Genomic DNA, 18,098 nt, shown 5'->3' with positions numbered 1-18,098 from the left:
CTGCAGCAAAGTCATCCTTCTCCTAGGTTTCACTTTCTGAAAAGTAAAATGAATAATTATTACATCAGCTGGAAATAAAAACCAGATACTTTATACTTGTTACCCTCGAAATGAGTAAACACCCGCATAAAAGAACAAGTGGATTAAGAACCTCCAGGCTGAAATTCGTTATTTTAGACACCTGCTATATAAGAACCTAATATAAGAGACATACAAAATTCTACAGAAATCCAAGAAATGCCGAAACTTCAAAGAGCCGAAGTGCGGTCTCAAGTGAGGCTCAAACCTTCCTTGCCAGCGCACTTATCCAATCAGAACATGGTAAGCCAATAGTCAATTGTCAATCATTCCTCACTCAAAATATCTTATTGGCGGGATTTGGCGGTAAGTGCTTGTGGGTTTGAGATATATATATATATATTTTTTCACAATATGTACCTGAACATGGCGTTCTTCAGAACTATAAATTCCTTGCAAGATGAGGACAACACCCTCGACTACAATTTGATGTATTTCTTAAAGTTTCATAACTCGAAAACGTAGCTTGCACTCCGCTACGAAGACACCAATCGCAAGATTTTCCTTTCGTTGAATAGATTATCATCAGTGCAAGATTGCGAACTTTTCGTTTTGACGGCACGGTGGATTCCTCAAAAAAATTCTCCTTTACCGACAGCATGCCAGCCTTTTGCCTTGCGGCAAATGCAGTTTATTCCTTTCATTCTCTCCACTCAGATGCTGCCGATAAGTCGGCAAAAGTGCACTTGAAGTGCCTAGTCTGAACCCCTTGTTTTTGGCAAAATCCTAAGTGCACTTCAAGTGCACTTGAGTCTTTAGTGTGAACCCACCTATCGATTGTCTGGAAAACGTTCTGTGGAAACTGTCCCTCGACGTTCCCGGCTGGACTGTAGCGTGCCACTATATAGGAAACGATTTGACCGACAGGGTTGATTTCAGCCACGACACCCACACCGACTTTTGCAGTGGCGTTCCAAACAACCTGTAGGAGAGAAACAAGGCCAGGTTGTGTATTTTTTTGGTTGTTCTAGCTCATACGGACACATTGGTGGAGGAGTCTATTTAATGGACTGCTTCGTGATTCCTAGTGTTGTAGGACGTTGAAACTGGGCCCGTAGAAGATTGTAAGACAAAGTGAACTGCATTGATGCCGAGGGTTTAAAAGCATATGTTTAACTGAAGGAGAGAGGAGAATTGAAAGGAAACGATTCAATAGAAAAAGGTAAAGGAAATTATAAGTTTAGTTCAGTTTATTTTTTGCCATTATTCTTGCACATCGTTACAAGATAAAATTATATATTTAAATATAAAAGATAAATAATAAAAGAGAGAGAAACATATGGCCAGGATGCCCATAGAGAAACCATTGGGGCTTATACGAGCTACAGGCTCCTCAAAACAATAACAGCTATGAAATCAGGATTTTATGCGTGGCTTATTTAACTTATCAATATATTTAGTACAGAATCAAACACACACAGGCAGCAAAACATAAAACAGCACGTTCAAAACAGGAGTAGTCTATTTAGGAGAAGTGATCTTAATTTAGATTTAAACAGCGAAATACTCTCAGCATTCTGAATCTCTAAATTAAAGGAATTAAACAGGTTAAGTCCTTGAAAACTTATTGTAAACTGTCTGATATTCATTCTACAGGGAAATAAGTAAAACGAATAACTTTTGTTAAAAACAGTAGCTAGATGAATCCCAAGGGGGGTACTCGGGTATATTAGTTACGGGGAGGTGCGAATGAGGCCAAATTTTGAAACCCGAAAAAAGTCCCGTCACGCTAAGGAAAACCCAAAAAAGGTCCAGCAGCCAAAAACGTAACCAATAAAAAAGTCCAAATTTTCTTAAGCATCAAAAACAACAAAAGTACAAAACACCAAGAGAATACGAATAAACCGCTATAACTTAACGAGAGTTGTCTTTGTCTTGTCATTTTATTTGCATGATTTAAACTTGTTAGTGAAATCGTTTTGCGTAAAATCAAGAATGGTAGGGCACGATTTTCATCAACCCCAAAAAAAGTCCTCGCCAAAATCTTGAGGGCAAAAAAAGTCCACCAGAAAATTTCAAACCCAAAAAAAGTCCCAAGCCGAGAATTTCAAACCCAAGAAAGGTCTTCGCACGTCCCCGTCACTAATATACCCGAGTACCCCCCCTGGGAGATGAATAATTTGTTTTGTTACATTATAAAGCTACATCATCAAGGAGAAAGAAAAAATAAAGTGGTTAGTTATAAAACCAATGTCCGGAAACTTGGACAGACTATATCTCCAGGTTATGTACACAATTAAAATTTCTCACTATTAAATATAATGACTGTCAAATCCCTTACCCCGTTGAAGAATGCCTTTTTTCTTAATGTTTGATTGTCACTGGTGTTTTATTATTTAATAGTAGTTATTTTGGGTCACGCACTCGATTAGTTTTATACCATTTGAAGTTTTCAATTTCTTTGTTTGTATATTTATAAATGTATCATTGTTCTGTTAACTGTAAATCTTAAATCTGTATACTTGTGTGAGAGCTTGAAAGTACCTGTGTGAAATGACCAGTGACATTCGAATATCCAGGAGTGCTGAAATCGTATTCTGATATTTCGTCGTACCTTTAATAGTGGAGAAAATGAGAGAAAAAGAAACTCATATAAGACTTTTTGCAGCTATAGCTGAGTTTCTTACGTTAATGTTATTAAAGTACTTGCTTGTAAAAAAAATACGATATATGATTTAAATGATAGAATTAGGGTATCAATTTATCTATTATGGATCCGGCAGCCACTTGCACGCTTGAAATATATGTAGAAGTCACTCGACTCGACATTGACAATGATTATTTTGTGAGAGCGTCTGCCTGCTAGGGTGTTCTTGTGGCTTATTGTACTTTGCGAAACGAAATGGAACGAAACGAAATGGGAAGTCTGTACTTTGCGAAATGGAAATCTGTACTTTGCGAAATAAACAAGTAACAAGTCGAAATTCGCCGTACCGAATAATCCACTGAAATGAACGATCCTTGTGTGATGTTTCTGCGTATCTGTTGTTTTCCATGTCGCTTACGACATCATTGCAGCCGGATATGACACGCTAGCAAGAAAATCTGTACTTTGCGAAATGAAAAAATGAAAATCTGTACTTTGCGAAATGAATAAATGAAAATCTGTACTTTGCGAAATAAACAAGTAGCAAGTCAAAATTCGTTGTACCCGTACATACTACTGAATTGAACGATCCTTGTGTGATGTTTCTGTGTATCTATCAGTCTGTTGCTTTTATACCTATCGCTTGCGACATCATCCCAGCCGGATATGTCACGCTAGCAAGACAATCTGTACAAACATATTCCAGCATCATGGCAAGCGGCTGGCAGGAAACTCCTTTTAATCGCACAATGTTGCCATGATGTAGGCCGTGAAGAAGTTCAACTTCTTTATAGAAAAGTTTCTTCTCCTCTTGGTCAAGGACTTGCAGCATTTTCTTGATGACAACTGTTTCACATGCCGCTCCTTCCTTGTAGTCAACTTTGTAAACATCGCCAAAAGCTCCTTGTCCTATTCTCTCTCTCTCACTGGCAAATCATTGCAATTGAAGCGTGGGATGCTTCCATCAATTCCATTCCCACTTGGCCCTTTTCGTAAAAGCTGGGGAAGCTTAAATTTCCGAAAAAATCGACATAGCTGAAGATTTTGAACCGCTCTGATCTATGTGATTGATTTTCGCGCCAAAATGGTTGTCACACGTGCGCTTTGCGACCTTTGACCCTGTAGCATGTTCTCATTTTGTCATGCGACTATATACATCATCAAAACAAACAAAACAACGCTTTTAACATTTCGGTCGGCTTGAAATGACTCATGCATATTTTTCAAATATATATATATCAAACATTACAGATTATTATTCTTATTACGCAAAACAGCAAGATTTGGATTATGGTCCTTTTCATAAAAGGAACAACTTCAACAGCGAAGTACAGATTTTCTTGCTTGCGTGACATTTCCAGCTGTGATGATGTTGCAAGCGACAGGGAAAGCAATAGATACACAAAGATAAAGGAACGTGGATTGTCAGTACGGCGAATTCCGACTTGCTACTTGTTTAAATCGCAAAGTACAGATTTTTATTTAATTTTTTTTTTCATTTCGCAAAGTACAGATTTTCATTTTTTCATTTCGCAAAGTACAGATTGTCTTGCTAGTGTGACATATCCGGCTGGGATGATGTCGCAAGCGATAGGGAAAGCAACAGACTGATAGATACACAGAAACATCACACAAGGATCGTTCAATTCAGTGGATTGTACGGGTACGACGAATTTTGACTTGCTACTTGTTTATTTCGCAAAGTACAGATTTTCATTTTTTCATTTCGCAAAGTACAGATTTTCTTGCTAGCGTGTCATATCCGGCTGGAATGATGTCGTAATGTCTGGGTCAATTCCAAAAGCGATCATCCCCCCCCCCCCCGCTCCGGGCAAATCCCCGGGCATTTGACATTTTTAAAAATGCCTGATCAAATTCCCCGCTATATGGGCCGATTTCTAGGTCAAATGCCCCGCTGGTTGGGGCTGAAAAGTCATCGTGTTGGGTTTTTTTGTATTCGCTAGCTCTATTTATATAAAAATCAACGAAATTGATACATTCATAAATTTAAAACAATTTATTATTAAAGATAATGTATATAAACATTACATATGAAACTCAACTAACCGAGAGTTCAACGATATATGTACCGATACCCGCTTTTCTTTTATATTAAATGTACACGAATTTTGCAAATACGTGTCCATTTTTCGCAAAATAGTTGACTGCATGATTTGTTAAATAGTTTATGCATTGATTAAATAAACTGGATGATAATCATCTCTTGTTGCAATACAATGGGCGTTCACTTCAGGGATATATATTTCTATTACAAGTAGAACTGTGAACGGTTTGTTAAAAAACAGTGATAACAAGAACAATAATACAAATTCTTCGAATGTTGGCGCTAAAACAGCTTTCCTTACGTCCTTCTGAAAATTTCAAACCTTGTAATGGCATATTTCCGAATATTTTAATACGCTGGAGCTCGCATATATCAACGTAAATTTTGTCGAAAACCACGAGGAGTTGTGACATGTTACATGGAGTACAAATCATTTTTAAACGGGACCGCTGACCAGCATTTTTTCGACGGGTCAAATGCCCGATGGGTCGGGTTTCTATTCGCGTCAAATGCCCCACTATGTGGAGCCGAACAGGGGTCAAATGCCCGGGGGTTGCCCGGGGGGGGGATGATCGCGCTTGGAATTGACTGATACATAAGCGACATGGAAAGCAACAGATACGCAGAGACATCACACAAGGATCATTCATTTCAGTGGATTGTACGGTACGACGAATTTCGACTTGTTACTTGTTTATTTCGCAAAGTACAGATTTCCATTTCGTTTCTTTCCATTTCGTTTCGCAAAGTACAATAAGCCTGTTCTTGTTTGTTTGTATTTTGAAGAAAAACTAGTCTTTTTTTTCTTTTTTCAAAGACCTCAACTCTCGCCCCTTCTTCAAATAACAAATACCAATTTTAAACTTGCATATGAAACTAGTTAAGATTGAAAACATAAAACACCACGGAAAGAGTGTACATTAATCATAGTTTGACTTCATGATAAAATTGATTAGACTATAAAGGCATGGTAGTGTTAGGCGGATGACGACTTTATTCTAGGGGGGAGAAAAATTAATTGAAGGCTTTGCTTGATTCTCTATTACGCCTTTTCCGGGACTACAAACTCGTTACTGACATAGTTACTTACCAGCTTTCCACAGCATTTACACATGTTGCAGCTTGCGAGCCCTCAGAAAAGTACAGATTTTCTCCCTCACTAATGCCTTCCGCATGCTCCAGTTTTCCCATACCAGCTAGGGTGTCAGCCCAGCTGTTAGCCTGCTGAGCGAGCGTTTGATCCCAGGCCAGGAGTGATGATCCATGGAGAGCGCGCTTTGTATTGTGTGCTTGTAGACAGGCTTCCTCTGTTCAATAGAAAAATCAGAAAAGTCTCAGTGTTTGTGAATAGTTTTCAATCGAGAAGAGAGAGAGAGAGAGAGTTAAGTCAGTTTGAGTTTGAAGTGTAGCCTCCTCCCAGCTAAGATTGAAATAGAAAAGGATGTAGCATAGTAGTAGTAGTAGTAGTAGTAGTAGTAGTAGTAGTAGTAGTAGTAGTAGTAGTAGTAATTGCTTTATTTGCATGACCACAAGATTTACAGTAGTAGTAGTAGCAGCAGCAGCAGTAGTAGTAGTAGTAGTAGTAGTAGTAGTAGTAGTAGTAGTAGTAGTAGTAGTAGTAGTAGTAGTAGTAGTAGTAGTAGTAGTAGTAGTAGTAGTAGTAGTAGTAGTAGTAGTAGTGGTGGTGGTAGTAGTAGGAGCAGCAGCGTCAGTAGTAGTAGTAGTAGTAGTAGTAGTAGTAGTAGTAGTAGTAGTAGTAGTAGTAGTAGTAGTAGTAGTAGTAGTAATTGCTTTATTTGCATGACCACAAGATTTACAGTATTGCAAAAGCTTATATAATCTAATTACTAACAAAACAGTGTAAAGTATCATAACAATATATAATTAATTCTAAGTTACATCATCAATATCCAATAGAATAGCCTGTCACGTATAATCATACATGAAGAAATAAACTTCATAACCAGTTTGTTTACATTATAGTCTTTAGAGTTCATCAGTAGTTTCACAATGTCTGATGTCGATTTCGTTTGAATATCAGGTATCATTTTACTTATGTCTTCATAGAATGTCTACCTCTGTAAAGAGTAGCAACTACATTGAAACAAGAAATGAGTTTCATTTTCCACTTGATTTGATTGACACAACTGACATAATCTTAACTCTCTAGGAAGATGATCTTTCTGATATCTACCAGCTTCAATTCTGAGTTTGTGGTTACTTAATTAAACTTAACTAGGTTTCGTCTATCAGGAAAATTTCTTAAATGAGTTAAATAATTAGACGAAGAGTATTCATTCTTGAAAACCTTATAGAACTCTAACTTTTTTGAGTGTTCAAGGTTGTGTTGCCAAAAACGTAGATACTTGTTTTTCATATTAGTTTCAATTTGTCTTATTGTCTCATTGCTAAAATTTTCAGGATTTAGATCAGATGAATAGTATTTTTCTAACATACCCATAAAATTGGAGTAAAAACCGGAATTATTAATGGAGTGTAAATGTTTTGACATCAGAAAAGATTGCTTAACGATAGAGTCATTCTCCTTATTGTTTAGGTAAACAAAGTATTTCATAATTTTTTGGTTTATTGCAATAAGTAATGGATATCGCCCTAACTCAGCCCTACATGCTAGGTTAGAGGCTTTGTTATTTACCTCCAAATAGCGTTTGCAAAACTTTAAATGTACTTTTCTAATGGGGAATTGTCCCATGTTTTGAACTCCTGCTTCGTGTACATACCCCAAACCTCACTGTTATAGCTTAGGATCGAGAATATCATCGTGTCGAAGATCTGAGATGCTGTGTTGGGATTTAGTTTACTGAGGAGTGTGTGTTTTTGGATGTTAGAGAAGGCGTGCATGGCCTTTTCTTTTAAGTGATCTAACGCAAGAGTGAAATTTCCTGTTGGGGTTAAACGAGTTCCTAAATAAGTGTATTCCTGAACAATTTCAACAGGTTCGGTGTCTATTTTAAAATTAATGTCAACGGATTTCTTTGAGCGTTTCTGAAAGATCATTACTTTCGTCTTCTTAGGATTGATTTTTAGCATCCATGATTTGCAGTAAGAAGATAGCGTATTTAAACAGTTTTGCAATCCTGTTTTGGATCTCGACAGAATGATTAAATCATCAGCATACAGAAGTGAGTTTATTTTCGTTCCATTTGGGAGGACAAATGGATCAGAAAGCGCGTTTTGAAATGAATATGGCAGATTGTTAATATAAAAGTTGAATAACAGAGGACTTAGAATACACCCTTGACGGACACCCCTGGAGTACGAGAAAGATCGTGTTTTGTTGTCTCCAATTCTTATAGAACAGGAAGAATTACAATAAAGAGTTTTAATTAGATTGTAAAATTGTCCTCCAATGCCAGCACCGAGTAGCTTATAAAATAAACCAACGTGCCAGACGGAGTCAAAAGCCTTGCGGAAATCTACGAAACAGGCATAGACCCTTTCTTTGTGATAGTGAACGTATTTATCTAGCAGGGCTCGAAGAGTAAAAACATGGTCTGCAGTGCAGTTTTCAGGCAGAAAGCCAATTTGTGAGTTATGTAATATTTGGTTTTCTTTTAAATAAGAGTGTAGACGTTGATTTAAGATTGAGCAGAACAGTTTTCCGAGGCAACTTGATACACAGATGCCCCTGTAGTTTGTCGGATCATTCTTGTCACCAGATTTGTAAATGGGGGTTATCAGGCCTTGGCACCATACGTCTGGCATCTGTCCAGATTTTAGGATATGGTTGAAAAGTTTGATGTAAAGAGGCATTAGTGTTTCAAGGCTCGCTTTGATCATTTCGTTCCTTATTCTGTCGGAAAAGGGCGATTTCTTATTCTTTAATTTTTTCACAGCTTAACGTATTTCCTGTTGAGTTATTACTTGGTCTAAGGAGTTTTAAAAGTTGGTCTTTTTCTTTTTCTAATTGTTGTAGCTCATTATAAATTTTTTCTTGATGTGTAGATGGTTTTGGCTCGTCGGAGTGTAAATATTGAAAGTGTTCTAACCATTTGTCTTCTGGTATTGAAGGAGGATTTTTGTTGGGGATTGTATCATCTATCGATTTAAGACAACTCCAGAACAATGATTTGTCAGGATTTGATGATATTTCATCGAGTTCTTTTGTTTTTTCTTTCTGAAAATTTTTCCTTTTTAAATCGAGGAGATTTTTGTACTCGTTCAACGTTTGGTGAAATTTTTCGCGTATTTCGGAGTTGAGAGGATCGCGATGCTTTTGATTTGAGAGTTTTCGTACTTCATGTCTTTTTAATCGGCATTCGCTATCAAACCATTTCTTGTTTGAAGCTTTCTTTATGCGTTTACGAGGCTTTTTTATTCTAATCTTGAGGCAAAGTTTTGAAGTCGCAGTCAAAATGTTTACAGCATCAGTTAACGAGGTGTTAACATCACCATCGTCTCGTTCTAAGTAGTTTCTGATAAGAATTTGAATTGGTTCCGTGCGCAACGTGTTTTTGAATTTTAAGAAAGAGTCGTTTTCCCAGTAAAACTGGCGCGGTAATCTCATTAACCGATTGCTAGAATTTGCTCTTTGAATTTCCCCTGCTGGTAGATTGGTGATTTAACCACGCTAAGGTAGCACTGTGGTCTGATATGGGGGATGGTTTTTCAACAACAAAGTTGGCAACGTCTAGAAATGTATGGTGATCGCAGATGAAATAGTCAATAACACTTTCCCGTTTGTTCCATGAAAGGTAGGTCTACCTAAGGTATCTCCATTGACCCTTCCATTAACTATCCTTAAATCAAAAGTTTTGCATATCTCAAGCAGTTTTTTCCCGTGAGTATTTAGAACATTGTCGAAACTATTTCTTTCTGCTGGGTGGAAAGCTGATTCTGGCTGATCATTGGTGATTATATTGTTTCCATCTTGGGAAACTGTATCGGAGTATTTTCCAGTTCTTGAGTTAAAGTCGCCTAGTAGAATCACTGATCCCGCTGAAGTAGTAGTAGTAGTAGTAGTAGTAGTAGTAGTAGTAGTAGTAGTAGTAGTAGTAGTAGTAGTAGTAGTAGTAGTAGTAGTAGTAGTAGTAGTAGTAGTAGTAGTAGTAGGAGCAGCAGCGTCAGTAGTAGTAGTAGTAGTAGTAGTTCTTTATTTAAACTCGGTTAAAAATCTTCAGTAATGACAATAGTACTTTAATTACAATCATTCTGGTTGTTTTTTTCACTTATCATGTCTGTCGTGGTCAAATATAAAGCTAAGTGGCACAAGCATATAATAAATCGAGATATCATACCTGCTGGAGTCAGAGGGATGATGGGTGAAGGACCTTGAGTGATTAAAGTTATTGGGGATGTAGTCGTCGGAGGTGACACTGATGTGACCGAGGTCATCGGGGAAGAGGGTGTCGTCACTTAAACCAAAAACAAAGTTAAACATCTCACGCCTTGTGTTTATTAATAAGATCACTAGAACACAACATAGACATAGAGGCATAATTGATAAATCACATACGCCGTTAGACCTTTCTATCCATGTTGCAACAGTGACGCTTTTTGAAGATTAAGTTTCCAGCTGGTTGACTATTTTTAATTCTAATTTTACGAGCATAATATTTCCATGTACATAATGTTTTTCAAGGAGGACGAATGGATATCCAGCCTTGATTTCCAGTGGGCCACCACAACAAGCTAATTGTAAATAATAGCACGCTATAAAATCCCGTGTATAATTAACAAGTGGAGAAAGTAACTTCTTATACAAAACTGCAAAACGGATATTAAAAGACAAAATGTTTCTGTATAATAATGCTGCTGATAATTAAGATGATGATGATGATGATGATGATAATGAGGACGACGATGATGATGATGATGACGATGATGATGATGATGCTGATGATGATGATGATAATAATGATGATGATAATGATGATAATGATGATGATGATGACGATGATGATGATGATAATGGTAGTGTGCTAGTGGTGATGGTCGTAGTGATGATGATCATCGTGATCATGATGATCAAAGTCGTGATGACGATAACAATTTGTGTAGGACATCCATTATTGCAGACCAATTTTTAACTTGACATAAGAAATAAAACGGCGAAGAATTAATAGAGTACATTTTTAGGTAGATCAATGTTCTGCCTTAAATTCTTCAAGTTCAAAAGGAATTACAAACTTCTCACCTAAACATCCACTTGTGTTGCATACTCGAATGTCGTAGGGGAAACCCTCACAGGCACCCTCGGCATTTGCTGGAGGAGGATTTGTACAATTACGTATGCGTATCTGACTTCCTATACCACAAGTCGGAGAACAGACTCCCCAGTTACCCCATCCTGTCCATCCTCCTGCCCCTACGGTAAAAATCATAACATCATTTCACCTTAGTGTCACAATAACCATTAAAATAGTAATAGTCCAGTTTTAAAAATAATAACCTTATTAGCGCACAGAAACTGGTAAAGGCGGTTTGCATTGCCGCCATGTTGGTGTACGAAACAAAAGAAACTTTGTTCACATTGTTTGCACAAAAAAGGAAGTTAACTCCCACAGGAGAAAAATCTTCTTATTCCTGTACACCAACATGGCCGCCATGACGTCACAAACAAACCATCAGTTAATTAGGGAGGTCGGGTTGGTGGTCGGTAGGGAATTCACTACTTTATATGCCCTATATATTTTTGATTGCGGGGATGGTGGTTGTGGATGAAAAAAAATCGACGTTCCAGGTTCTGCATTATGGTAAATTAAAAAATCCCGACTCTAATACTTGAACGTCGATTTTTTTGCAGAAAAAAAACAAAGCTGACAAGATGGGCTCTCACATCTCTTGTACATCCTTTAAGCTGGACAAGGTCTTCATCCCCAGGGTAGTCGTATCTTGGCACACAAGCAGTACTTTCACTATTTACAGTTTCTAAAAGCGCCCTGTACGGGCAGCATTCCATGCAAAAATGCCTGGCTAGGACCACGTGCGCGTCAGCCAGATCAGCTAAGTGAATATTGAGTTACAGTTGTTGTTTGGTAACGCTTGACTCATTGATTTGAGCCGTCGCTACTAAAACGACCACTCAAAACAACACGGCAGGAACAAACTCATACGTTTTTCTCCATTTTACTGATCGACTGCTTTCTCTAAGAAGATAAGGGAGCTGTAAAGTTTGATTTGCACTACGTTCCGCCTGCGACATCGTAATGGTATGCAAATTTGATGCACATGTTTCGTAGGCTAATTTTTTTAGAGGAGAACGGCAGGAAAGAAGTCTTGGATCGAAAAACATTGAATGGCTGTCTTAGGGCCCAATTTGTGATGTTTGTAAACATTCGCGGGCCCCAGATATGAAGTGTTTTTGAATCGATTTTGATCTCATGATTCGTGACGTGAATTGTGAGCTGCAACAATCACACGCATATTCGATCATCCCTGAGTGGGAAAGAGTTTAAATCAGACCTTGGAACTTGGAACAAATAAAGTTCTTTTTTTCGTCTTTCGAGATGTGAGATCCATAAACACTTTTATTTCATTTAATGAAAAGAAGCATTAGTTTCAAGGCCGTTTTGAGTAGTGTACACAAACCTGCATGCTTTAGAAAGCAGCCAGCGAGTTTGGAATGTTTATTGTATTAATTTTCTTGTGGGATAGTTGGTCTAGGTTTGTGTAAAGTTCCAACTTAATTGGGTTATTTCACACCGTGAACGGGGCTTCGTCCTTTCACCTAAATTTTCGCGGTTTTCATCGGCCCATGACCGCACTAACACAGCATTTCAAACTCTGCAATTTTCTCTAAAAATAAAATACCCTGAAACTTTAAAATATGATTTTCGAAAAAAGTTAATCCAAGGGCATTTTCAGACGAAATATCAGAAATTCGACCAAGTGGTCGCTGAAATCCAGTTCTCGATTCTTACAGGCAGCCGCTCCTCAATTAGAAAGGAAAAGGTTTGTCAGTGGCTTAAGAAGCAAATGTTCGAGAGCTTATCCTCAATCTCACCCGGTTGAGTTGTAGCTGGTGGTGTAGTAGTTTCAGTTGGTGTAGTTGTCGCGGATGGAGCAGTAGTCGTGTTTGGCCCAGCTGTGATCACTGTGAAAGAAACAAGGACAGACTTAGAAATGTTCTCTCTCTCTCAAAAACTTTGAACACTCATGGTTATTTTGCTAACTGAAATCACGCCAAATATCGAGATTGTTACTTAAAAAAGAAAGAAAAGAAAACGGAATCAAGAAAGAAAGTAAAAATGTCATCTTAAATTGGAGAAGAAGAAGCTTGTCAGTGGCTTAAGAAGCAAATGATGGAGGGTTTATCCTTAATCTCGCCTGGTTGAGTTGTAGGTGGTGGGTTAGTAGTTCCAGTTTGTGGAGTTGTGGAGGGTGGAGCAGTAGTGGTCACTGTGAAAGAAACAATTTGAAATGTTCTCTCTCTCAAAATGGTTATGGGTTCTGCTGGCCCCATTTATATCAGGATCAAAATATTCGAGTTAGTCACTCACTGCTATTTTAAGCACATTGATGTCTTTATATTTCGGATACTTAAGGCTGAAAGGAATGATTTTAATCCAGGACACTACCAAGAGGTGAACATGAAGTAACATCCGGAGTTTGAGTAGCCAATCAGATTCGACTTGCATTCGAAACGAAAACTAATTTTTATAATAAAAACTTTGCACTTCGCTTTCATAATTAGGTTCAAAGCAACTCAAAATCATCTCGACCTTGTTTCTATGATACAGAGCTTGAAACCGAGGCTTTGACATTAAAGCCTACGGCATAAAGGTAATCGTTTTGAAGTCAGAGAAAAATAGCTAAAAAGTGCTTAAAAACTCGTACCTGGTGGAGCTGTAGTTGGAGGTACTTAAATAGAAGAAAAGCACAACATATGATTTCATTCAAGAAATTGACCTCATGATGAAATATTTCCATGAAATTGCCTTAGGCCCTGTTCAGACTAGATGCCCCTGCCAGGGCCCTGTGCCCGGGCACTTAAAAGGACGTTGTTCACAGTTCCCACGTTTTTTCGTCGTGCTTCCCTACGATACAGCAAACAAAATGGCGGGCGCTTGATTGACGAAGGAGAACACGATTGCTCCTTGGGCACCAAGGATTGCACCGACAAAAACCTCTGTTCAGACTAGTACCCGCGCCCGGGAAGCGGGAACCAGCACCTTGTGTAAACGGGGCCTTAGATCCTATGGCTACAAGCTTGAAATTATCAGTAACGGAGTCTTTTGTCATTGATGGAAATGGGTAAGTATTTGTTTTATACTAACATTGAATTGCCTGTTTGTTTTACTCAACATGTTTATAGTGAATTTTCATTGAAACTTCTAAGGACGGCGACTTCTTTTACTACTGCGCATGCGTTCTGTGCAACAGGAACTCCCACTTGCTTGGCGACTGACACTAATTACATGCATGTAATGACGAGTTTTAAAATCTTTCTGGTCACCCTCACACATATCGCACCAAGAAAACGACACATAACAATGCAAAAAAGAATATCACAAAACACCATCCCTAAAAATCCACTTGCAGCGACTCTGCTAAATTAAATTAGTCTCCCCTTTTAAGGACGGTGCCTGCTATTGTTATTGCGCATACGTTCTGCGCATCTCGAGATACTCGGGTTTCCTGTGGGTAGTTACTACTAATACAGCAATATTTTTGGGCGGTTTAAAATTATACGAAGAAAGCAGAACTTAGCAAGTGCTCTTGGTATCCCAAAAGAAAATTGGGGGTAACCATACATTTTTCAGAGATAATTAAGCTTCAATTTAGGAAAAACTGCCATACACTGCTCTTTATTTTGGCGCTTTAAAGAAATATTGTTGCTTAATTATCTCTGAAAAATACGTGGTTACCCCCAATTTTCTTTTTGGATTCCAATAGGCATTGCTAGGATCTGCTTTTCCTGCATAGTCATAAACCGCACAAAAATACTTCTGTATTAGTAGGCACCGTCCTTAAGCTTCGATGTTTAATTGGTGGATTACTTACAGAAACCTAAATTCTAGAAAAGTTGCCAATTTACTGGCAGAAACGTTTACGATTGGCGCAAACGATTACTATTACCATAACCAAAAGCTTTTCGTCTACAACCAGAAAAATAGAATCAAACGTATGTTGTCTTGATGTGTATAGGCATGATATTGCAAAAAAGTGACCGAAAAGGAAGCCAAAGGCTTACTCTAGACAGAAAATTAAACTGCTGAAAACATTGCAATAATCATTATAAATACTTTTTTTTCCATTATTCAGCCGTTTTAAATCGTTAAATTACGTTACTCATTTTACACAGCACATTTTTTTCTTTTGGAGACGTCGTGACAATTAAACAGTATTGCTTATCCCCTTTCAAAACGTTTCTTGTTTTATATGGTAAGTAACTCACGGCGACAGAATCCACAAGTTATTGATAGCGGAAAAACAGTTAAGTATAAAGAATACAAAAAGTAACCAAACAATCGAGAGACCTACTCTTTAGAGGAAATTACTCTATGAATTCCTTTCCAATTTTTTGTCATTTCAAATCTTGAAATTGCCTTTTATTTAGTTTATTCCATGTATTTACGGATGGGATACTCGTGGAAATTAAACAATATGGCTTATTCCCATTCAGAAAGTATGTTGTTTAAGCTAGTATGTAACTCACGTCGACAGTATCCACAAGTGATGGGGCAATTTGTCCTGAAGAAATCACTGTTACAGAAACCAAGATTCTTGAAAAATTGACAGTCTATGCCAGGAGTGTCAGACTGGCTTTGAGCACACACTAAGAATGGCAAAATTATGACGAGTGAATCATGTTTTAAAACCTACTCCAGCGCCCTGCAAACTCCCCGCGAAATTAAAGTTGTCGCGAAAATTTTCTCAAAGTTTCTGTGATTGTTCACTACTCAGTACTATTTCAAGAAATGAAATAAAAAAAGATTGGTCATCATGTCCGCGAAGGAGCTACGATCACTCTATTTAGCCCATAATCGCTCGTAATATTCACTTTCAAAACGCTGAGTTTATTTGATCAGTTTTTGCCATGTCTGCTGGTAACCGAAGTTTCATAGATAAAGCAAAACTTACAAAAACGTTATACATAGAATGTATGAAGCATACTCGTCAACTAAAATATGAATTTCTTGGCAGGGAAGCAAAATATAAAGCGGTATCGACCAGAAACATTTGTTGTGTGGGAGTTCTCACAATCACTATTTTATGCCCGCAAGTTGTGGGCGTCAATTTTTTAACATAAAAAAATATTTTAAACATAAAGATGAAAATAGCTAAGTTAAAATAACGAGATAAAAAAGATAGGTCACCGTGCTACATCATATGCTAATCAATATTTTTCGAGATGGTCAGTTGCTTGTTAGAGCATTTTATAAGAAAAATTAAAAGTAAGGCTGTTCGACGTTTCGATGTTTCAAACATCATTATCAAGAATGAAGAAAAAATTCAAACTCAACTCTTTTTAGCAACCGAAAATCGTCTCTCCCATCAACCGTTGAAGTTAACACTCAATGGGATAAATGACTCTTTCTAATACCAAAGAACAAATTCTTCTATCTTGTCCCCATACTTTTCTTATAAAAGCACTGGGGAGAAGTTATTAAAACATCAACAAAATTCACCTTGGGTGACCATATCCTTAATTCTCATGACTTCAGGGGTTAAATAGGAATTGATATTACAAGAAAAATTTGATGCTGATCACTGTTAGGACTTAAAGGGTTAACGTTAACTCTTTTACGAGATCATTTCTTTGAAGTCAGGGGAAAACAGCTTGGAATCTTACCTGGTGGAGCTGTAGTGGGAGGTGGCGCTGAAACAGAATAAAGGATTTTAATGTTTTTATTCAACATTTGAAGCGTGACTATCTTCACACACGTCCGATAACATAAGCTTAAACATATCTTCTTCGTTCAAGAAGATTTCTTTGCATGCGCATTGTATGGTGATCGTGAACGTGTCTGCAGCAATAGAACAGGGAGCTGGTAATTTACAACACGTAGTATCCTTGTCATTACTACAGATAGTAGAGATCAATTGATTCTAGTACGAGTATGACTACTAGATTTGACTTCACGTTTTGAGCAAAGTATGAGGAAGGGATATGTCCCACAAAAAGAAAGTTTGTTGTTTAAATAAGCAGGTGTGTAACTCACGTCGACAGACTCCACAAGTGACGGGACAGTTTGTTCTCACGGCAACGCTTATGGAACAGTAACCAATATTCTTCAAGTTCTGACAGGTTGAAGGGTCAAAAATTTCATTCTGGTCTGGTCTACACACTAAGAAAGAAAATAGGACATATTATTAGCTAAATATCAGATAATAATAGTGGTAATATTGGAAAGATTGGGGTTGAATTCTAACATATACTTTTGGGTTTAAGGATAGTTTATGCGTATCGTTACTGCGAACACAACTAATGATGTATTATTCTTGAACTAACAGACATCGACGAAACGTCAAGTTACCTGGTCAATCATGATAATTTTTCAAAATGACTACGTGTCTTTACTCCACTATGACGCAGTGGCTCAATTTTCTAGTAATACCAAGATCGGTAATTTGCTATCTAACTATGGTAAGTGTTTGGAAAACCTTGTTGAAGGGGTTTTTCATGGACGCCATTCTTGCATACTATACTAGTGGTTGTATGCCGGTTCAGATAAGTGAGTATAGGATAATTGAAGAATAGGAAAATTGAATTAGGTGTGTGAACGTTTAACTGTATATGTATAACTGTAATGTATTTGAAAACGTGGATCTGAATCTGAAACCTATAACCAATAACAGGGGAGAAAGTTTGTGTACGGGTAATTTTAAAATGGTCTAACCTGGGATTGTAATAGGTGCTGGTGTTGTCACTGAAGAACAAAGAAAGCAACGAAAAGATATTAAAAGGAGAAAAAACGAAATCAAAAATTTAAATGAAACAAATCATATGCAACCCTCTTCTGACTGGGACGGCTGGACACCCCGACTCATCCACCATGCATCAAAAATTCACCAACGTTGACAAAGTAACCGAATTTACCACCATTGTCAGGTTCCTATCCAGATTCAGTTGATTTAGTAATAATAATAATGATAATAATAATAATAATAATAATAATAGTAATAATAATAATAATAATAGTAATAATAATAATAATAATAATAATAATAATAATAATGGTTTATTAACAGATCCACTGGGTGGCTCTTCCCTGTTAACAATAATTACAATTACAAAATAAATCAAAATAAATTAAATTAAATTAAGTTATTTACAAATTATACAGCAGAAAACAGGATTGACGGAAAAAAATTACAGTAAAACTAACTAATGGCTTTGTACTCTGTTTCTTAAAAAATTCCTTGAGAGTCTTAAAAAGGTTCTGTAATCTTTACAGTCTC

At 37.3% G+C, this 18,098-nt stretch overlaps 1 protein-coding gene across 7 annotated transcripts in view; it reads right to left on the bottom strand.

Annotated features, from left to right (window-relative positions):
• The window catches only part of LOC146470611 (ectin-like), a 61,015-nt gene that overhangs the window by 1,326 nt on the left and 41,591 nt on the right, over positions 1 to 18,098 (bottom strand). For 3 of the 7 annotated variants that reach the window (XM_085121788.1, XM_085121795.1, XM_085121794.1), the window contains 10 exons: positions 17,537 to 17,566; positions 15,352 to 15,471; positions 13,020 to 13,091; positions 12,697 to 12,786; positions 10,888 to 11,058; positions 9,989 to 10,105; positions 5,821 to 6,037; positions 2,563 to 2,632; positions 849 to 1,000; positions 1 to 36 (listed from right to left, as the gene is read on the bottom strand). The exon at positions 1 to 36 is cut by the window's left edge and continues 1,326 nt beyond it. In XM_085121788.1, the coding sequence (XP_084977914.1) occupies positions 30 to 36; positions 849 to 1,000; positions 2,563 to 2,632; positions 5,821 to 6,037; positions 9,989 to 10,105; positions 10,888 to 11,058; positions 12,697 to 12,786; positions 13,020 to 13,091; positions 15,352 to 15,471; positions 17,537 to 17,566 (1,046 nt within the window). In that variant the 3' untranslated portion in view covers positions 1 to 29. Of the gene's footprint in view, positions 37 to 848; positions 1,001 to 2,562; positions 2,633 to 5,820; positions 6,038 to 9,988; positions 10,106 to 10,887; positions 11,059 to 12,696; positions 12,787 to 13,019; positions 13,092 to 13,529; positions 13,554 to 15,351; positions 15,472 to 16,488; positions 16,516 to 16,858; positions 16,985 to 17,536; positions 17,567 to 18,098 lie in introns of all 7 variants that reach the window. The other 4 variants (XM_085121789.1, XM_085121790.1, XM_085121792.1 and 1 more) reach the window with 4 other exon arrangements.

Source organism: Pavona decussata, unplaced genomic scaffold, assembly GCF_977016875.1.
Source record: "Pavona decussata unplaced genomic scaffold, jaPavDecu1.1 SCAFFOLD_113, whole genome shotgun sequence".
NCBI lineage: Eukaryota > Metazoa > Cnidaria > Anthozoa > Scleractinia > Agariciidae > Pavona > Pavona decussata.
This window is presented reverse-complemented; position numbering and strand designations above follow the sequence as displayed.